Genomic DNA, 22,604 nt, shown 5'->3' with positions numbered 1-22,604 from the left:
CAGTAAAAACAGTAAAAACATTATAGCAACCCTATCATGGAATGTTCTTGACCAGGTTTATTCAGAGGGGATTTGCCATTGCCTTCCTTTTAGGCTAAGACAGTATGACTTGCCTGAGGTCACCTGGTGTGTGTCCATGACTGAGCAAAGATTCGAACAAAGTCTCCCAGAGTCTTTGTCCTTCATTAATTCCTATCTGTCTGTCTGTGTATTGATCTATCCGTCTATCTGTAACAAACACTTTCAATTCAGAAGAATTATTTCAAAGAAAGTGGCTTGAGGGCTGTGCTCTAAAGAAGGAGTTGTCAACTGTGGCAAGTCCAAGAGCCTGTTTTATGCCCCCGAGACCCTCTAGGATTACTGAATATGCAAAAAGCTGGGAGGAGAAAAAACAAATGTTGCCAGAAGTCTACTCATGTATTTGAAAAATTTATAGTTTTGACATGAAATAGTGCAGGAGGACATAGCAACCTATTTGAAAAGTTAATCAATATCTTTCCATGAGAGGCAGTTCACTCTAACTTTGCAGGACAATTTAGAAAGATTTAGAGCCACACTGTGGTTCCAGAGCAACACTTAGCCCTCCACTGGACTAAGGCAGTACTAGTTTTAACTCAATATGACTCTGAATAGGTACTTGGATGTTTAATGTAGTGTTTGGAACACATTTGTATTATACTTTGTGGAAACTGGAAACAAGCAGGGAAAGGTACTGACTATCTCTATTCAAATGATCAAAGCCTTTTAAAAATTAGAGTATCAGAAGGAAATTTGAAGTACACTGATTCTAATTACAAAAACTCACTCTGAAATGAAGCACACTCCCTTTAAAAGAAAAGGCTCTGTTTATTTTGTATCAGACTAGTCTGACATGAGAGTATTAAAAGTTCTGCAAAAGTGCAAATCAGTTCACTTCATAGAAGCTATCTGTCATTCTTCTCATTCTAATTATTTTTAATTTATTTTGCAGCAAATGAAAGCAATTGAAAGATATATGAGAAAGCTGGAGTTCCACATCAGCAAGGTAATCAGCTATCCTTTCATCTTGCTTCTAACTTTGTTCTTGAACAATTTATCAAAAGCCTGTCCAGCAATATCCAGTATTCCAGAGAAACCTCCTGACAAAGCAGCCCTTCAAATTGATTTCGGTTAGGTCTTCCACTGTCAGCTGCAAATACTATGTTGCATTCACAGTGTGTCCCCATTGTTGCCTTCACACAATAACTCAGCATCATGCTCTTCTGAGGCATGTGGCAGGTCTTGGGACTTGGGGCAGACACAAATGTACCACTGATTCCTATTTTGGGATAAAAGCAGAATATAAATTCCATAAATAAATAAATAAATAAAATCTGTATATGCTATTGAAGCTGTGCCTTGATTTCTGCATAGCAGTTAGCAAAAGCCCATCTAACTTGAAGGGAGACATTTCTTCCTGACATCAAGCATGATGACCAGTTAAGACTCCAAATATTATACAGAATTAATCTAATTTTGTTTTGCATCAGACTGTTAGTTGAACTGCTGGGATTTTTGAGTGTGAGATGTGGAAGTGCAATCCATCTCTGTCCAGAAAGACCTATTCCATGCTCCATAGAGTTGCTACTACTAAAGGAAAGGACAAATTGCCCTCTGGTTCCCCTGAAAAGAATGTTCCTCAGTTCATAATCCCAGAAACTCCCTGTATGGTATTTGTATATCTAAAAGATGCATTGAATTTTAAAAGATGGATTTAGGAGTAGCATGGCCTTGTGTCAATGGTGGCATATAAGTTAGGTTCACACTGCAATACTCCAAAGTGAAGTGCTTCATTATTTCCTTATTGGTGGCTCATGGACCTAGTGCAGAAGGGGGTGGTCCTCTCCCCAAAGATCCAAAGTTCGACCATATTACACCTATTTTAATATCACTACATTGGCTGCCTATTAGCTTCCAGGCACAGTACAAGGTGTTGGTTATCACCTATAAAGCCCTACATGGCCTGGGTCCAGTCTACTGGAAGGAATGCCTCCTCCCATACAATCCTTCCCGTACACTTCAATCCTCCGGGAAAAACCTCTTACAGTCTAAAAAGACCAGACCGGCGGTGACCTCCCGGAGGTCCTTCTCTGTCACTGCTCCAAAAACTTGGAATGACCTGCCAGAAGAGATTCACCAATTATCCTCACTCGAGGCCTTTAAAAAGGTGACAAAAACCTTTCTCTTCCAACAAGCCTTCCCCGATTGATAATGTCCAGAACCAATTGAATGCCCCTCCTTTTATTATTTTTCTTATTCGTGGTTTGTTTATTAATTTTGTCATATTATGTATTTTTAACCATGTTTTCTTGTTTAATTTTATACTTGGGAGGGAGGGTTGGGCCGGGGTCTTGTGGAACTTGTTGTTTTTATTGTTGTATATTGTATAAACTTTGATGTTACCCGCCTCGATCCTCAAAGCGGAAGATAAATATTTTATTTTTTTTTTTTATTATCCTGAAATCCTGTATTAGGCATGCAGCTATGATGCTGTTGCTATGCTCTGTCTCCTGATCAGTACCCCAAACCCAGGCAGCCATACCTGGAGAGTGGCAAGTAGGGTCAGGAAGGATGACATGTCCAGCCCTCTCCTATGGGGTAATGAGCAGAAACAAGGATCCTGATGTAACCCTTTGTTGCACCATAGCTTGATGGTGGGAAAGGGCAGGATGAATCATTCTTCAGTGCTCACCTCACCAGCACTGCAGAATGCCTTTATTTGATTTTAAAGGCGCATTTGTGACCATGGCAATGATCATAAATATGAATACCAAAGAGTTAGAAGGTCATGAGTTAGCTGATGACATTGTAACTGCCTAACTGGATGTCAGCCCAGGTGGTTTCAGCACGGAAGCTCTGGCTCTCCTATAGCATTGCCTATAGGAGGGCATCCAAAATTCTTTATTATTCCTGTATGCACAGATCAAATATTCATCAAGAAAACAGATTCCATAAAAAACATGTTCCCTGCCAGCAAAAGATCATGCAGCAGGGTACTTTCTGTTCAGGTCCATCCCACTCAGAACAAAATGATTTCAGTGTTTTAAAGCAAGAGTGAATTGCCACAAAGAAAAAGGGGGGAAAACAACACTCAAATTGCTCAGTAGATTAACTTTTTGTTCTGTAACCCATGGTGACAAGTAAAGGGAACCTGATGTGAACAAGTTTTTAGAAGACCAAAATGTAAGCAACAACTGTTGAAAATATTTTAATAGAAAGCAGCAAAGCTTAGATAAATGTAAGGGCAACAACATAGTTATTTTCTAGTGACAGCTATGTATTGATGTTAAACTCTGAACAGGAAACCAAGCAAGGAAAACAGGAAACATGGTCACTGTCATCATAGCTCTGTAATATAGCAGATAGCTTTGTGGAGAAAGAGAATGTTGTACCTCACCCTGTTAACAGGAGTAAACAGCAAATGACAGCTCTTGGTGATATGGTTAGTTGAAATAAAGAAATACATAGCAGTATTCACAATAACCATATATGTTATTACTCATGCAGATCTAGGCCAAGAGAGACTAATTATGATCATAATGCATTCTGGAATTGATCTATGTCTTTTCATGGCACTATTGCCTGTTTGTAGGTGCCTAGTAAAATATTTCTTAGGTACTAAGCCAGATTCTGCATTAGCAAAACCTGCAGATGCTACTGTGAGGTTGAGCCTATAGTGGGGGGGACTTAATGGGCTATATTTAATGATGAATTTCTGCTAGTGGAAAATGCTTGCCTTCATCATAAGGTGGGGCCTGCAGAATTTCTTTTCCTTATCTACTGCAGAAGTTTTTGTTGTTGTGTGCCTTTAAGTCATTTCCAACTTATGGTGACCCAAAGATACACCTATCTTCAGAGGGGGTTTGCCACTGAGATATGCCTGCAATGTTTCATAATGTTAAGAGGGTCTCCAGTCATCAGGGACAGCTTTTCATGTAGTGGGGAAGGAGAGTAAGGGGAAGCAGTGGAATTCAGTGCATCACCTTGCAGGGATAGAAATACTCTCCACTAGTACTGCCATTTGCTGTTTTGTTTTATGAAGGACCAGTGTGCAACAGTAAAATCAGCTTGGTAGCTTTTCTTCTCTGGAGGAATTGAATACTCATTGAGCCATGGAAACTGATTGGGTGACCTTGGGCAAGTCACACTCAGCCTAAAAGGAAGGCAAACCTCCTCTGAATAAGTCTTGCCAAGAAAGCTCTCATATTTGTCACCAGAAGTGACATAAGAATTAACTTAAATAGACATGACAACTAGAATACCTCCATCGAAAAAGACACATAGGGGCTGAACAGATGTTCAGGGGCAGTTCTATGCTAGCCCTGGAAGTGCTGGGTTGGGAACGCAGCAGCCGCATGCCATACCCCCAACCCACTGCAAATAGAAACTGTGAAACGACGGACATCATCATGGTGCACGCCATCTGGATGGGCACGTGCCAAGATGATGCCCGCAGCACACGGTAAGGGCTTTGAATGTGTGCGCGCTCAGCCCTATCTGAGCCCTAGTTCGGGTGCAGGTTGGCATAAAGTACCAGTCTGTACACCCCCATAGAGATTCTTGAAAATGATTAATTTTTAGTGCTGCCGGGTATTGATAGTAGTAATGCTACAGTCCTTTGCATGCTTGATTAAAAGTGAACTCCATTAAGTACCCTAGGTCTTGAGTATGGCCTTTTCATTAGGCAGAATAAGGCAATCATCTCAAGTAGGAATAAAAACCTCCTGGCTATTACTGCTGAACTCCACAGCTGTTCCCATCTGCATATAACTTTTCTCCTGCTCCCTCAATTAGTTGGATGGCTCTTCCACCACCTTTCTTGAAGTAGGATTAAACTGCCAGTCCAGAACAGCTTCTTTACATGGAATGAGAAGGGGACACCAACTCATCCTTCACCTCAGAAAGCAAAATGTCTTGGGCTAGCCCTCTTAAGAGTATATATGTGTAAACTGTTAATAACTGTTTGATACCACTTTAACTATCATGATTCCATCATGTGGAATGCTTGGAGTTTAGTGAGGTATTGTGAAAGCTAGGAACTGTAATTCAAGGAAGTGGATGAGAGTTCTTAGCAGAGAACTATAGATACCCAACCAAACAGCAAGTTCCAGAATTTCATTGAATATAGGCACAGTTAAAGTAGCATCAAGCTGTGTAATACAGACAGACTCTACATGCAAGGGATTATGCTGAAAGACATGTTATTCATCAGGAACAAAGAGGTTTCAGCATTAATTTGAAGTTTTTGATTAATATATTTAACTGGCCAGTTTAAGCATAGATATTGTACATGGTGCATATTGTATTACAATGATTGTCAATATCACTAGGTGTTGACAGATAGGCCTTGATGCAACTGATGAAGAAGCCTCATTATTTTCCTTTTTCCTCTGAAGTAGCCTCTTCAGTGAAAAACTATGTACTGCTATCTTTCTTTTTATTCTGGGAATTATCAGAAGGTGGTAAAGCTGACAAGCAGGAATCTTTTATTTAGAGAAACTAGCTTTTAAACTGAAACTTAATGATAACAGAGAGCGTTTACACAAAACCCAAAGCCATAACAGTTAGAAGCCTGTAAAATTGAAATACAAATTCCTGACAGACTGTTTGTTGTCAACTACTCTGTTTCCACACTGAATTATTGTCAGTCTATAGATATGGAAGCAACTCTGAAGATATTTACCCATCCATCTCTCTAAAGAAAAAAAAAACACCAAGAACCTCTCAGTTGCTGTGTTTAAGTTCCTTTCTGTTGATTTTTGATTTTTCAAAATCTTAATGGGTCATTGCTGTTCCTATCAGGTTGATGAGCTCTTTGAAGCCTATTGTATCCAAAGACGGCTCCGTGATGGTGCTAGCAAAATGAAACAAGCATTTGGGTTGTCCCCTGCAAGCAAGGCAGCTCGAGAGAGTTTGTCAGAAATCAACAAAAGCTATAAAGAATACACAGAGGTACATGATTACTTAATCTTGTCTGTGGTTGAATTTGCCACAAGGTGTTGTAGGAACATTGATGTAACATCAATAAAATTGATTGTGGAATCTGTGGAAAGCACATAATAGAATGTCTAAAATATAGAATCGATTGCTATTGATAATCAGTGTGCTGCAGTGTGCATTCTTGTGTGCAATTCTTGTTGGACAAAGTGGCTTATCATGTGAATTTCCTATTGCTAACTTATAATTCTGAGAGCACAGTAGTCTTCTGGTGCTTGTTTGTGTATTGATGATAATGTTGGGTTGTAGGAAGAGCATTTTCAAATCTGATAATTCAAAGGTATGAGAGGGCCAGCAGATATAGCTTCCTAGCTGGAGAGAATCAAGTTACAGGAAAAAATAAGGAAAACCTGAAGCAAAAACTAGCTTAAATCTCAGTGGAGAAATCTGAAAAATGCCTTTAAGGCAGGGGTGGTCAATGTGCAGCTTTTGGTATCCACAGGACCCGCATGTTGCCACTCATGATCTCCTATTTTCTTTCTTCAAAGGGTTTTCTGGCTGAAAAATGGCCAGCATAGCCCCCCTCCCCCAGATCTTCCAGAAGTATGTGATTAACCATTGCAGGCCTATTTTAAGCTCTTCAGAAGGTTTTCCTTCCAGTGGTGGGTAAAGGTCTTAAATTAGGTCTGTATGTGGAAAAAATGTTCTCAGCTGGTCAATTGCACAACCTGGAGACTATGTTTGTGGTCAACATTTTCTTCTGGAAAAAAAAGATGTTTAGAGATGAGATCAGGGAAAGGTGGGTATCCTTCCGTGTTTCTGGAAGGGTCAAGTGCAGTCTCTATCCCCCATCTCCAGTAAAGTTCCCACCCCTACTCTAAGGAAAAAGTGCCTATTGAAGACCAGGGGCAACGGGATTTGGTTAATATTGGTGCTTCAGACACAACAAAATTCCTATGTACAATTCACTTCCATTTGAACATTAATGTAAAATGTATATATAAACTGTCATGTATGACAATTGTGCAGTTGCATGTGTATTTCATTGTTGTATATGTGCTGGAAAGCTACAATTGACCATAGCATTCTAGATGTCCTGAGAGAATTTTTAAGACTGAGGCTTGCTCAAGCAGCTCATGACTAGTGGAGGTATCAGATTGTCTCTCTGGATATTAGGACAAAATTTGATGCCCAGCCCCAATTTCCTCCAGATAATGAAAAAAGAAGTAATCATTTCCAGGGGTACATTCACAACTTCACTGACTGAGAGTTTCTTCCTTTTTCCTTCCTCTCTAGGACATCCTTGTGAGCCTCTATTCTGGCTTTTTCAGAATTATTGCACCTGATTATAAACGGGGGGAGAGGGGTTATAGCTTGTTTTAAGGCACTTTTATATTGTTAATTTTGAATTGTTAATCTGATATACAGTTTTCTGTTTTTCCACACAGAACATGTGTACTATAGAAGGGGAACTGGAAAATCTAATGGGGGAGTTCTGTATCAAGATGAAAGGTAATTGGCTTTCCTTTCATCCCCTTTTGTGCACAAACATGTCAGGGAGAGCTCTGTGTGTGTCTGTTTCTCAAAGCACTGAGAGCACAAACCAATTTAGATAAGAGGTTTGTTTGTTTTCTTCCACTGTGTTGGTTATGGAGGTTTCAGAGCTCATCCTGCCTTATAGCCAAAGCAACTGGAATCAGTTGTACATATTGAAATATCAAGCATTACAGCAAACTTTGCACATAGTTTTTGCTCTTGTTTAGATGGATGTGAGCTAATTAGAGTTAACTATCCATTCGTTCTGAGAGAAAAAACAACTTTTGGTGGTTGAGGAAGGCACATCTTTTTTTTAATAAACTTTTAAATATCTTAAGCTTTGCCACTGCCAGAAATTTTGAATGTCACATTAAATCCCAAATGTTCTAAAAGACTAGAAACAGAGAAAGAAGCAATAAGAGAGAAAAATATCTTTAATATGTGTCGGGATATTAATAAGAATGTAATATGTTTAGAGAATTAAGCTTTTTAATCAGCAGCATGCACATCCCAGTCATCAAGTTTAATACATTTGAGGGGAATAAAAGCATCATTAGGAGAAGAAAGTCTGTTATCCTTTTTGAGGAATTTGAAGAATCTACAGTTCACCATTTTGGGGATCTCTCTGTTTCACTTTCTCTCTTTCTTTCTCTCTGACTTGCTTCCTTCCTGTGTTTCAATCATTGTAAGTCACGTGAAATTGTACCTTGAATTGTATACAAAGTATGATTCCTACCCTTCCCATTTGGGAGCAAGAAAAATGTGAAAGTACAACAAAAATTGTGCCAGGTGGACCCACTGACAAACAGCACTATGGAACTCCCATATGCTGCTTTGAAATGCATGTAGTGTGGGTGTTTTCCTGTTCGGAGAACCTGATTGACTCTCGCCAGAGATTTTGCTCAAGGACCCTGATTTGCTTTGAGTCTTTCCTAGAGTCCTGGGGCTTTGCTGCTTAAACCTAGAAAATAGAGGTGCTGTTACTGCTTCTGGAGAGTCTTCTACACAGGAGCTCTTCAGTGGGTGGCATTTTCATTGGGTGTGGAAATGAGTTTCAGACTAATTCTGTGAGCCAGCATCTCTTAGCACCCTGGGAACCATAACAATCGCTGTTTCCTTTTGGCAATTGTTGCAAAGGCTAGTGGCTGCCTCCTTTGCATTAAGGAAAATGCTGAAGAACCTGTGTTGCCCATAAGTCCATACCACCACAACTTCTTGTCCAAACAAACATTAGGTGCTTCTGTATTTAGTAGAGATCAAAAAACTCAGGCTGTAGTCATTTTTCATTTATTTGTTTAATAACATCATAAAATAGCATATTTTGAGGAACAAATGGAAATGAAAGCCTTCAATCCAAGTGTTTGCCCCAGTTAGACAATGAATGAATGAAACTTGCATACGTCTTGATTTACTAAGTTCCCATTTCTTCAGTGAGCCTATTCTTGTTGGGTCTAACAATTGTATTCTGGTCTACAGATCTTATGTCTTATTCATGCATTATAAATTCAAAATTAAAATATTCTGGCATGCCGCTTAATCCCATTGTTTGCAGGATATTTTCTTTTACACAATTTTCATTGTTTGAAGTATGATTTAGATTTACCTCGGTTTCCATTAAATCCACAACCCAATTACATTCTTCTTTGACTGCTGAGGATCAAAATATTACCCCAACATGCCTCCAGGGGTGTGGAGGGCATTTTTGCCACATTTGGATGCCCTCTGGGTACCCTGGAGGACAAACAAACAATGTTTTACAATTGGTTTGCAAAATTGTTCAAAACTTTTTTTTTTGTTGCAAATGCCTTCATTGGGATGTGGTGGTTTTTTCTACCTTTTTTTTTTTTTTTTTTTTTTTTTGCCCATCCTGGGCCAGTTGAGTTCCAAGGAGGCCTCTTCTGGAATAGGAAATGACAAAAAGTGATTTCCACTCACTTCCAGATATTTTAAAAAAGGCTTCTTCTAGTCTCAAACTAGAAGAGGCCCAAACATGGTGAAAATGCCCCCCTTGTCTCCTTGAGAGCATTTGAGGACAACAAACAAACAAACCCAGATTCTTTTGTGAGAGTGGGTACAGTGAGCATGAGGGCCTCCAAGTTCCCCTGGAGGGGGCTAATGTGACCCATCCAGAGTTGTCCACCCTGGTCTCAAGGAATCATTGATTTGAATCAATACAGAACAGCTTTCAATGCTCTAGTTCCAAACAAAATCATGCCTTCCATTTTTTCTGTTTTTGAGTTATTTCTATGAACTCTTCTGCTTAAATTATATTTGCCCCTCTATTACTGTCTAAAATGCAAAACAGAAGAGAATGCAAAGTAATGTCACAATTTGTTTCTGTGGAAAATAAGATATTTTTCATAATTCTTTTTATTTTATTTGTTTTATTTATTTAATATTTTGTTTTTTAATCACCACAGTAAATTGAATTTAATCACTATGTGATACTTTCTCTGAGCTTGTCTAAATGCATCAAGTCAGATTACACTGGTCTATTCCTACACTGAAACATTTAAAAAAAAGATTAGCATATTAACATTGCATAGGTCTAGTTCTCCCTTTTCTATGAGTGTAAAATGCTCTTTGCAATTGACAGAATAGTTTTCATGGAAAGGTGAAGGAATTGATTTAAGCTGTTGGCTAAAACAAAAAAAATACTTATGAATGCAAGTTTCCAGAAACTGGAAGATTTTGTATAAAGCATTAAACTTTGAAACACACTGGCTTTATAAATTAGACTTTTAATGGGCTAAAACATACACTGAAGCAGTTTTGAAGTTAGTTAATACAGGGCTACTTTTTCCAATGGATAAATTTATTTTTAATTTTTTTCCTCACACATCTTTGCTTAGAGGTCCATGTGTTTACAACTAGGTGGGAAGCAGAGATCAAATTCTCTAGTGAGGCATCAAAAGGGAGATGAATCCAGCAGCAGAGTGCTAGTAAATTTAAATTATTTATAAATAATAAATAAATTAGATGGTGGGAGGTAATATGATCCCAACAGAGGGTGGCTTTGTTCTGGCAGTGGGAGAGGACAGGAGAAACAGAGCTTTATATATTCACAGACAAAGAAAGGTCTCCTCTTAGCAATAAGAATGAAGCTTCTGGGCCAAGCTACGTCAAGACATATTAGACCAACCATTAGTGTAAAGGTGACATTTATTCCAAGTAATGTTGCTTTAGCAAACATTATGTGACAGTAGAAAGGAAATCAGTTCCCATGAATTAAGAGTACTGGAGCACAAGAGATCTAATTCCTATTTCTGGATTTGACCCAGAAATCCTGTGACAGTGACAAATATTTCTTGACTGGAACAAGAATCTTCTTTTCTTTATGATATTACTCCATAGTATCTGTTAGGTGCATTTGCACTGCTGTAATACTTTGACAGTTCTCACCAACTGAGTTCTTTTGAGATTGGTCTTGTGTTTGCAGTATGATCACACTCCATTTTGCTTGCACATTAACTCTTGTGTTAACTGCCACACTCCTCAGTGTGGTAGCTACTTCAGTCTTTTTCAGAGCTTGTGAAAGTTACTTTTTAGACTACTGCTCCCACAGTCCCCTAGCCAGCATGGCCACATTGTTTATATAAGTGGTAGAGAAACCTTTGGCTTGTTTCATTAAATATTAAGGCAACACTAACCTTGAAGAGGGTTGCCAGGTGAGGACTGTCTCAGGTCCTGAGAGTCCATGGCCCAAACCCAAGATCTTCAGATTACCCCATATGATATCAAAGGAGGTGAACCCTGGTGATGTTACAAGATGATGATGATGTCATTAAGCATGATATATCATGCTACAACTACAGTTGCAAGGAGCATGCCATTCCAACAACAAACACTTAAGTCTAACTAGTAAGAAAGGTACACACACACACACACACACACACACACATTTTCAAGATGGCATTTTCACCCTGAGATTCTTCCTCTTCGCCCTGAAAACTGGAGGAAAGGAGCCAGGCCCTGAGATTTGGGACTTGCAGATGAACTTGCTTGCAAATCCTTATTCAGCTATGAGGCTGAGTGAGCAACTTTGTCAGTCTTATGATTCCAACATCATGGGAAACCAGAGTTTCATACTGTATAAAAGAGGTTTAGTAATTGTGAGGTTTATAGGATCCTTCCCCACACTTTCTCTTTCATATACCAGAGGAGGAGAGTAGAAGAGTACTTCTTTAAAAAAAAAATAACCACAGTTCTAACTCAGTTATTTTAAATCGTAGTTTTGGAACAAGCACAAGTCAATTTTGGGGTTGGCAGGTCCAGAGGAATCTAGCCATGGGTGTCAGAAGGATGGCAGTAGGGTTACCCCTGAACAACTCCTTGAAGTTTCCTAGCTCTGTTTTAGACAAACCACACTTTCCTATTATGACTAGTTTAAAACTGCAAACAGAAGCTGAGAGAACATGTGGAAACAAGGATTGTGTGAGCTTAAGGCTTGTTCTGGTAGTGGAATAATATGATTTCTTGTTACAACTGAAACAGACTCATCTCTCAGGCTGACATACCACAGGGGATTTCCGTGGAACTGAAATACTACTCTCAGCTGTGGAGAAATATTTGGCTCAGTAAAATTTATAAACAAGAGCCATTGGGTATTGAATTAAAATAGTGAATGTCTTGTAGTGTGAGGATAAATATAATTGTAAAGTGCTGAGTTGCATTATGATAGATAGTTAATAATGTGTTATAAGTGTTTAATTCGGCATCCACCCTCTGAGCTCTAGATTTCATAGACTCCCCCAGAGGCATTTAAAAGTGTGATTACTCCACTCTGTGTGTGTGTGTGTGTGTGTGTTAATACACAGTGTTAAATCACAAGTGAATATTTCTAAAACACTTTTAAAGAAAAAAGGTTAGCAAGGCTTGTGAGGTACTGCTGCCACCTACAGACAAATTAGGAATGTGTTGTAACATTGTCAGTCCTCCTCCCACCACTATCATCTCCATAAATCTAATCCTCCTTGTTAATATCAAAATTTAAAAAAAATAGTTTATCAACTTTTGTGGGGCTGTGACAATGTGTTTGGGGTCAAGATAAAAAAATACATGTTAGATTGTTAGAGCGAGGCAAGCTCAGATTGTTAGAGCAAGGCAAGCTGTCCACATTGCACTGACACATTTATGTTGCTGGTGTGATCCCGATTGTGAACACCTTATAATTATTTTAATTATGTTGATTAACCCAGAAACATTATGTGAGACAGAGTGTGGTGGGGGTGATAGAAAATGAGTGAATTATGGTGTTTCTAACAATTCGTTGTCATTTTCTCTGGTCATATGCCTAAAATAGTATCAAATTCTTCCTCCAACAAAAAATGCCCTAAATATGCCAAATGTATTCACCCTGAGTGCTTTAATTGGCATGTGTGATGTTTTCTCCTCAGTTCAGTAAAAGGTGCAGGGGGAGACTAGAAGTTTCTCTTCAACATGCAGGGAGATGCTCTTTCACTGAACAGAGAACACTCCAAAAAAGAAAGGAAGAAAATGAGTGTTTCAGGAATATAAATTCATTGTGAGATCCCCATGAGGGACTGCATGTCATCACAAGCAAAATTCAACAACAATAATAACCCAAAATCAAGAGGGCTGCACCATTAGACCCCAAAACCTAAAGGAAGTTGAAACATCCATAAATACTTTTATTCTTAGAATGTGTTTTGAGTTTTTCTTCAAGGTTACTTTTATTTTTGCAGTTGTTTCAAAGAAAAGTAGATTTTCTTTTCTGTGAACATTTTTCTTCATGCACCCAGTCATGAACCCAGGGAGTCATGTATGTTCAGAGAACGTTATGGATTTTTCCTGTATATGGAAGTCCCAGTCATTTATGTGTACATAATGCATTTCTTTGTGTGATCATATCTTGTCCACCTCTTGAAATGGATGGAGCAATGGTTCCAGGGGCAGGGCAAGCTCCATGTACATTGAAATAAATTGGATTGAAGTGTGTGAGTCTGAGATCTCAGACACGAAGTAGTTCTATTTTTTGCATTGTATACTTTGAGTTATTCTGCTGTGGCAAGTGATAACAAGTTTAATCCAACCAAAGATACTGTAAAATGCCTCATAAGAATTGGTCTGGTTAGCCAGCCATTCTGTTAGGTAGAAGGAGACAGCAGCCTTATGTAGCAGTTGTGGAAGAAAGGGTGTGGTGGAAGGGTGTGCAAAAACAGAAATATGTGAGGTGTATAGCACTACTTAAGTGGACCTGCTGTCTTCAGAGATGGTGATGGATGTTCTCCTATCATCAGCAAGGAAGCACAGCTCAACTGTAGGCTCATCCTGTTTCTGTATGAGAAACAGGTGGGTACACTCAGGCCCAGGTTTTCAGAAGAACTGTATCTCCTGTCCATGTCTTGAGATCTGGGGAGATCCTTCTTTTTGTCCCACCACCCACATAGCTACATCTGGTGGGAACATGGGAGAGGGCCTTCTCAATGACTGCTCCCATGCTCTAGAGTTCCCTTCCCAGAGAGGCTAGATTGACACCCTCCTTGATGTCTTTTTATGAGTAGCTGAAGACCTTCTTGTGTCAGCAGGTCTTTGAGGACTGACTGCTCAGGGAGAAAGGCCCTTTCAAGGGTCGTGTTCTTTATATTTCTTCTGCTGCTTTTTAATAGTTATGCCTTTAACTGTTTTTAAATAAATATTGAGGGTTTAATTACATTTTTCACTTTTGTATGATGCAATTTTTTAAAGCTGTATCTACCTTTTGTAAGCTACCTTGGATCCCATACAGGGATGGAAGTAGGATATAAATAAATATAGCAATAATAATTAATAGAAAGATGTTGGATCAGTTCAGCACAGTTTCTGGTTCATCATTGTAGGGTTTTAAAAGTTTACAGGAAGTGCTCTGTGTATTTCATCTATTATTAATTTGGTTTTAAAAATGATCACCAACACCTAATAAAGATTGTTGTGTTTTTCTTTTTCTGCTCACATTAGATCAGGCTCTTCTTTCTCTGTGACTCTCCAGATATTTTTGCCTACAACTCCCATAAGTCCTAGGCAGATAACTTAAAGTGAAAGATTTGGGGTGTTAACACCCCCAGAAATTCTGGAGGGCCACAGTTTCCTGCTTCTGCATTAGAACTACATAGCATTGCTCATTTCAAGGGAGTGATCTAGGCAAAGGATGGATGAGGAGGGAAGTAGTGTAGTGTTGCCAAAAGAGGGAAAGAGAAGATAGAGAGAAGAGGGATGCTTTTACCCTTTTGGAAGATACTGATTTGAATGCTGATTCTTCATCTGTCTTGGAAAGCTGCTCTTAAAGAGTTTAGGGGTAAGAACCTCAATAATCAAATCCTGGCAGGACACAGAATAAATTAGACATTCCGAATTCAAAGTAATTGACCTCACTAACTGTTCCAACAAACCTCCCATGCATCTCATTAACCCTAGTAACAAAGTCAATAAACTAGCTGTCAACTGCTGCCATTATCAGAGATGGAGCCATTGAATGAGTTGGATGGGGCAGCCTGCATCCTCTCTGTTGTGAAAGAAGGAAAAACTGGGATTCCAGAAGTTGTTCTCTCAATGGCAGAAGTGCTTTGGCAACACCCTGAAATGTTGGTGATTCCAAGTATACAGTCACTGATACAAGAGAAGGAAGACATGGAGGTTTCTTCCGAAACTGATCTGAAATGTTTTTGGCTCTTAGGACTGGCTGGCTTTGCTCGACTTTGCCCAGGAGACCAGTATGAAGTGAGTAACTTTGTTCTTTTTTTAAAGTTGTTTCCCATCATGTTCAAAGGTTTCTACATGGTATTTTCTTCCCCCTGTTCTCATATCCTGTACAGCAAGAAAGGTCCCACTATTCTCTGTTTATGGATGAATGCACTCTGAGCCTTTCCCACGTAAAGACTATGAGATTGGTCCAACGGATCTGATTGATGCCTAGCAAGATAACAACAGATCTTTCTTTAGCTTTGTTCTGGAAGGGTGTCAGCATGTCTCTCAATATTTTGTTCTCTTGGCATAGCTTTTCTTCCTCATGGCTCCCAAATCCAGCCAGAACAGGCTGACTAGAGCAGATCAATTGGAACAGTTCAAGTCAGCCAATTTTTCTTTTCTTTCCCCAAAGACAAGAGATGTAACTTTATTGGCGAATATAATGGCCAAAATGTACAATATGTCATTTTTTTCTTGGCTAGTCATTATATGACCATGTTGTGTATGATCACACTGGATGAAACCATTATCACTCAAAGAGGGCCAGTATGGTGTGGTGGTTTAAGTGTTGGACCGTGATTGTGGAGAGCAGGATTTTATTCCCAGCTTGTCCATGAAACCCAGTGGGTGATCTTGGACAAGTCATATTGTCCCAATCTCAGAGGATGGCCATGAGAAAACCCCTCTAAAAAAACCTGCCAAGAAAACCCCATCATAAGGTCACTTTAGAATTGCCATAATTCAGAAACAACTGGAAGGCACAAAACAACAACAAATTGACACTTAGGCTTTGCAGATTTTCATAGTATCCCTAACCAAAAAAATAGACTTCCCCCAGCTTTCTCCTCTTTCTAATGTCATGGAACTGTAGTACAGTTCTATTAAACCTTTTCTCTGCAATATTGTGGAAGATAAGAATTACATTATTTTTAAAAAGACACCCAACAGGAAAAATTCTTAGCATTCATAGGTACTGACATCACACAGTGGATTGGCTGGGATTCTTATCCTCCAGATCATGATTTATTCAGCCAGAGAAAGAGAGAAAAAGTGTGGGGAAAAGGAAAGAGGGAGGGCAGATATGTGGGCTGTGAGAACACAAGATGACAATTCTTTTCCCAACAGATTTTCATGAGATACGGCCGCCAGAGATGGAAATTGAAAGGCAAAATAGAAGTCAATGGCAAACAAAGCTGGGATGGAGAAGAAATGATCTTCTTCCCTCTTATTGTTGGCTTGATCTCCATTAAGGTATTGATATAAGGTCCTCAGTTCAAGTAAATATAACTGCAGTCTTAACCTACACATTATAATTAATGTCATCCAGACTTTCCATGATCAGTTGGATGTATGGGAATGTGTAATGTTTGCATGTGCAGCAATGACATATGTTAGAGCAATATGTTGGTGGAACCTCTTCTTTCGGCATTATATGTACTTCTTTCAGCATTATATATGCAGAGCTATCCAGCTTGATGCTCCAGGGCTCACCCTCACAGCCAATCAGTGGCTGGAAAGGGTAGCTCTCAAGGTCCATCTGGCTGTAGTTTGCCAGCCAAGAAAAGAGAGGAGCTGCCAGGATAGACCTGGGATGTAACTTTTCAAGGATGAATCTTATCGCGTTCACCCATCGCCAGGTTTCTCAGGGCTTGTCCCGAATCTTTTCAAGAACGGGAAAATCCCGTTCTTGAAAAGCTGCCAAGAGCCCAGGTTGCTTATGAGAATGGATGCATATTGCCCAGAGATGTGGTAAGATCTGCCTTAAGAAAGTTACATCCCAGGTCTGTCCCAGCAGCCAAGCTAATGCGATAATCTCCTAAATCTATGCACTGCCAATGTGTTATGGCCTTTTGCAAGCTTCAACTCCTCTATCACACTGAATGCTACATTAATTGATTCCTCCAGGCCCTCCTACTATGAGTGTTTTTTAAGGGTAGGATGGTTTGCCATGGGGAGTGAAAGTCCAGAAAATCCTATCATATATGTAAGGAACTGTGGGTTCTTTAAATCCAGCTCTGTATCTCTAAACAGATGTTAAGTACTGTAGTAGTATCAGTAATTATTAGAAAATAGTCTCAAATGTCTCAGTTGAAGGTAGTGGATTAGATATGGAAAGTTCATGGGCGAGGCTACTATGAACTAAAGAAGCTGGCTAAACACAATCGGGATGGGAATGTGTGGCACTCCACATTTTACTGGGTTGTGATTTCTATTGTTTTTTACTATTAGCTAAACTGGCTAGGGCAGATGGGAGTCACAGGCCATCAGCATCTAGAGGGTCATACATTCCCAGCTCAATACATAGGGTTCAGTCTAGATTGCCTATGCTATGAAGGGAAGGCACACGTATCCCAGAGAGGATCCCTGCTAGAGGAAGATGATGGGAAGGCAATCTAGGTAGTTCCTTCTTCTCCCTGCCCTGCCTCTCATGCTGCTCCAGAAGACCCTATCCAGATCATGAGAAGGGCTTTTGGCTGGGAACAGAGGGCTGCAGGGAATATGAAGAACCGTATGTTTCCCCCCTGCTCCTTTTCCCTAGCATGAGTGGAACTCTGCTCAACCCTATTCTAAATCCAGCCCCTTATTTCTGACTCAAAAGGCATATTAAGAGCTTCACTCCATTCCCTAAGAGTTATAATACAGAGTTAGATTGTTCCACAATCTTCAAGATGCCCTTCAAATGTTTTTGGACTCCCAGCCACCCTAGGCAGCACTGCCTCCATTCCTTTACAGGAAAAGGGTCTATTTATTCAGTAAATGCACTTTTATTTATCAGAAGCCATAGCTTTGCCTTGTTGTAGAGCTACATCTAATATAAGCAATTGTTTGTACCACACTTAGTCTTAAGCTGTTTTATATCCCTTATTCCAAATAGTCAACTGATAGCTTGACTAATTTTTTGTACACGACTGAAAACAAAAAAGTGGTGCTGTATCTTGTATTAAAAATAGCAAAGGTTAATTGCACATGGATTTCCAGTTCCTGGAAGGTTGGGAGGATTAAAATCTTCCATTGTATCTGACACTGGAGCGAAGAATGAGAGGCCTGCCAGTTAAAGACAGGAATTGAAAAGGAACTCCATTCCTAAATAAATAATCAGCAGAAACTGCTTTCCCTTTCTGTCCCTGGACAGAAATACATGGACTTGAAAAATATCCCTATGACTACAAAATTCAATCCTGATTTTTAATTCTTCTTCAATAAAATCTGATATTGTGCAGCAGGGCTGTTGCCAGGAAATTGCAAAATAAGTGGCTGTAGGTATTGCTTCTGAACTAATGAGCTGCTAATAAATAGTTATTTCCTTCCTAATTATTAACACACTCGTTCCTTTTTGAAGGTCACAGAAGTTAAAGGCCTTGCTACTCACATTCTGGTGGGAAGTGTGACCTGTGAAACAAAAGAGTTGTTTGCTGCTCAGCCTCAGGTTGTAGCTGTGGATATCAATGACCTTGGCACAATAAAGCTGAATCTGGAAATCACTTGGCAGTAAGTAAAGCTGACTGCATGGTCTGTCAACATCATTTCAAGTCAAGCGGGTGCCAATCCATGTACTTTAACTTCCCTAATAAACAGATTTAAGAAAGGACTAATCTAAATAGGAACAGTAACACCACACAAAAGGTCCTACTTTGTGTCTCATATTTGTGTACATTAGCTGTTATGGGAAGGCCATATATATATATGACTATATATATAGTCATGAAACAAAATTAAAATTGGAGTAGAAATCTGTCTTGTTTATAGGAGCTTCTTCTCTGAACTCAGCCCCTATAACAAGGCATTTTTATCTAACTCCAACATTACAAGGCACGTGGGGCATGGATGAGCCACTGTATTGTAGATTTCAATTTTCCTCCACTCTTTTCTTGGTGCCTGCCAGAAGGGATGCAGAGATCCACAATATAATGGTCAGGCTCAACATGCTTAATTGTTTTTACATCATAAGGCCTTGGAGGTGGCTAGCTAGATGTTAATTCATGTACAGAATGCCATTTTCTCTGGCATTATCAGATCAAATGTAGTAGGTGCTTTGTCCTTTCACAGTTGCAGACGAGTGGATTGTAGTTATTGTAGATTAATTAACAGAATTCAAACGGGTTGTTATAAATGTATTAGAATTCAGAGACCCACCAAAGAAAATACAGAAGGGCCTGTCCTCTAATGACCTAAAAATGAAAAGAAAACAAGTGTCCCTTGTAATAATAGAGGAGTCTAATGAGAGGCATATCTCTTACAGCCCATTTGATGTTGAGGATGTGACCCCATCCACAGGCAACACAAGTAAAGCATCTGCTCTCCAAAGAAGGATGTCCATGTACAGTCAAGGCACTCCAGAAACACCAACCTTCAAGGATCACTCATTCTTTGTAAGTTAAATCTTCCTCTCTAATATTTACTTTCTGGAACTGTCTAGATGTGAGGGCTGGTATGTTGTTTCAGGCTATTTTGTTGTTGCTCTTGCTTTAATGTTGATATACTTTGAATTTTTTTTTTTTTTTTGGTCAAACTAACTTCCTTACAACTATGCATCCTAATAATTGGTATTAAAGTATTTCCCCATTTACTATGAAAGTAGTCCCTAATTGAGTCTCTTTCATCAATAGACTTGCAATAATAATATTTATGTATGTTTTGTTTAATAATATCTATTATGTGTTTGATACATCTGATTACCTTTAAAAAAAACTGAGTACAGAACATACTATTTTGTTAAAATACTGATGGATAGAATTTCATTTTTAAAAGTGGGAAAGGCAGTAGTAGTGATATATTTGATCATGTAAACCAAGGGTGAATCATTTGCAGCGCTCCAGATGTTGCTGTACTGCATCTCCCATCAGCACTAGCTAGCACAGCCAATTGTGAGGTATGATGTTTTTGTAGTCCAGCAATATCTGGATGTCCACAAATTGCTCTTTCCTGTGCAGCTCTTGCTTCAGATCAGAATTACAATGTTTTTAGGAATGGAACAGCTGTTGTTTAGTTCTTCCTAATAAAGGAACATTTGAGGCTGATCTACTTTGCTTGAGAGACCTGCAGCATGCTCTTGTCCTCAAAAGTTTTAATAGCCAAAATTACCTTTAATTTCTGTACTATCCCATCACATTTAAAAAATGGTCTAGTCACTAATTGCCCCCTTTTTGCCTTAACTGTTGAAGAAATGGCGGCATCCTCCACAAGACAGGCTCCAGTTTTCCATTTTAGATGCTCTTCAGGACACTTTTTTTGACAAGCTGCGTCGCAGTCGTTCCTTTAGTGATCTACCTTCCCTCAGACTAAGGCCTAGAGCAGGGCTAGAACGCTATGTGAGTTTTGGATGGTGGGATCTCTCTTTCTGATAAATGATCTCAATGCATTTCTCAAGCATTCCTTTATTTCCATGCATGCCCTGAATCTGGTACTTCCCATTGAGATATGCTTAGTTTGTTGACTGCATGTTCAGGAATTGCTGTGATGCCTAGTTTGCTGACCATATGTTGAAGAAATTTGGTATTAATGGAAGCCATAACAAAATGTTAATGAACAAATACTTTCAAATTTCTATCTAGATAAGAGGTCAAGAGAAAACACACAAATGCTAATTTTTATGGGGTGATATTGGGTAAATAATATTCAGGCAATCTGTATCAAGGGAAAAACAAAGTGTCTCAGAATAAATTTGTGAATACACATAAAATATGTGCAGTTGTAAAAGTTATATTTCACATCTAAGCCCTAATGATAGTAGTATGATTCAAGGCTGCTTAATTTTGTTTGTGGTGTTTTGCTTAAAACTTTAAAGTATGCCTTAAAGATGCTGAGGAAAAATAGCAAGACAACCTTTAAAGCCTTACTCATACAACTATCAATATGTACTAATCAACAAGGCCTAACTTATCATTGTCCTCTGGTGTACTCTCAATGCCTTACAACTATCTTTCAAGTAGATAAAATCTGGTCAGCAAAATGTAAGACTTTTCCTTGCTCTGAATTGTGCATGATGTTAAATGAATTTGCAGTTCAAACTCACAAAACTTTAGTTCAAGTTTAGAACAGTGTTCCTTGACATTGTGCCCTCCAGATGTGTTTGACTCCAACCCCAACACATTTGGATGACACTAGATTGCAGAAGTCTAATGTAGAACTTGCCTTTACTGATTTTGGATTATTTCTGAACTTTCCTGTTTGTTGTGGCTTTTAGTAACTTTTTAGTATCTTCCTCTTATATTTAAAAAAAAAAGAAGAAAGAACAGAATAAAGATCTTTTCACAATTCTAGAAAGATTTGTCTCTTTCTTCCGTATTCTGTTAGTAGCTACTTTAAAAAAATATTCTTTTAGTCCTGTTTAGAAAGTTCCCTTACTTTCTGTTTTTAACTGATTTCAAAACATTATATTTGCAGTCAAATTTAGTTGATGATGTCTTTGGAAATGGGACAACAGAAAATGAGAAAAGACCATTGTCTTACAGCTTCAGTGACATTCCAAATGGAGACTGCACTTTGTCATCCAGTTCAGTAGGATCTTCTACTACCATAGATAATTCTAATCCTGAAATTACCGTCATATCTCCAGAATACAATGGGCAAAAGTTATCAGAAACCCATATTTTGGACAGTATCAGTATAAGCTCATCTGTGGACTCTACGCCAGAATCCAAAGACTTAAAAACACAAGAGCATATCCTTGTTAGTGATGAAAAGAAGGCTACAAGTACAGATTCTGAAGTTTGCCAAAAGTCTCCACATTCAAGGAACAATAGCCTGTTCTTAGATAATAATGCTCCAGTGTCACTTCTTCAGGAAACAGATGAGTTATCAGAGCTCAAGCCCGTGGAACTGGATACTTTTGAAGGCAACATCACTAAGCAACTGGTTAAAAGACTTACTTCAGGAGAAGGCCCCATGACACCTGAGAAGCTGCATTGTGAAGGATCAATAAGTGGTGAATCTGAAGGTTATAAATCATGTGTAGATGGAAGCATAGAAGAAGCATTTCAGGGTCTTATTCTTGCACTTGAGCCTCATAAAGAACAATTTAAAGAATTCCTGGATTTGGAGCAAGAAGTAACACACCTGGATGAAATCCTAAAGGTAAGTTCAGCTTCAGGTTAAAAAAACACCTAAATACATATAGTCATAGCAGTAGCAGTAGTACAGGTTGAGCATTCCCAAAGTACTGGTTATGACCTTTAAAGCCCTATATGGTTCAGGTCTGAAGGACCATATTTGCCCATATGAAATTGCCTTTGTTTTGAGATCAGAGGGCCTTCTCTCTGTCCCACCACTCTTACAGGCATATCTTGCTGCCTTGGAACTCTTTGTGAGCACAATGGTAAACTTTTACATTCCACCAGTGTTAAGTCAATGACTGCAATTCCCCAGATTTTCTAGCAGCTTAGAAATTCTGGGAACTATAATTCAAAAAAGTAACTTTTATAAGTTGTGGT

At 38.9% G+C, this 22,604-nt stretch overlaps 1 protein-coding gene across 4 annotated transcripts in view; it reads left to right on the top strand.

The window, feature by feature from the left end:
* The window catches only part of RIPOR2 (RHO family interacting cell polarization regulator 2), a 156,096-nt gene that overhangs the window by 119,271 nt on the left and 14,221 nt on the right, over positions 1-22,604 (top strand). For all 4 annotated transcript variants that reach the window (XM_042463910.1, XM_042463911.1, XM_042463914.1 and 1 more), the window contains exons 6-13: positions 971-1,024; positions 5,821-5,970; positions 7,404-7,467; positions 15,164-15,207; positions 16,300-16,425; positions 18,515-18,663; positions 19,415-19,544; positions 21,559-22,248. In XM_042463910.1, the coding sequence (XP_042319844.1) occupies positions 971-1,024; positions 5,821-5,970; positions 7,404-7,467; positions 15,164-15,207; positions 16,300-16,425; positions 18,515-18,663; positions 19,415-19,544; positions 21,559-22,248 (1,407 nt within the window). The remainder of the gene's footprint in view (positions 1-970; positions 1,025-5,820; positions 5,971-7,403; positions 7,468-15,163; positions 15,208-16,299; positions 16,426-18,514; positions 18,664-19,414; positions 19,545-21,558; positions 22,249-22,604) is intronic.

The sequence above is a fragment of the Sceloporus undulatus genome, chromosome 4 (genome assembly GCF_019175285.1).
Source record: "Sceloporus undulatus isolate JIND9_A2432 ecotype Alabama chromosome 4, SceUnd_v1.1, whole genome shotgun sequence".
NCBI classification, from domain to species: Eukaryota; Metazoa; Chordata; class Lepidosauria; order Squamata; family Phrynosomatidae; genus Sceloporus; species Sceloporus undulatus.
This window is presented reverse-complemented; position numbering and strand designations above follow the sequence as displayed.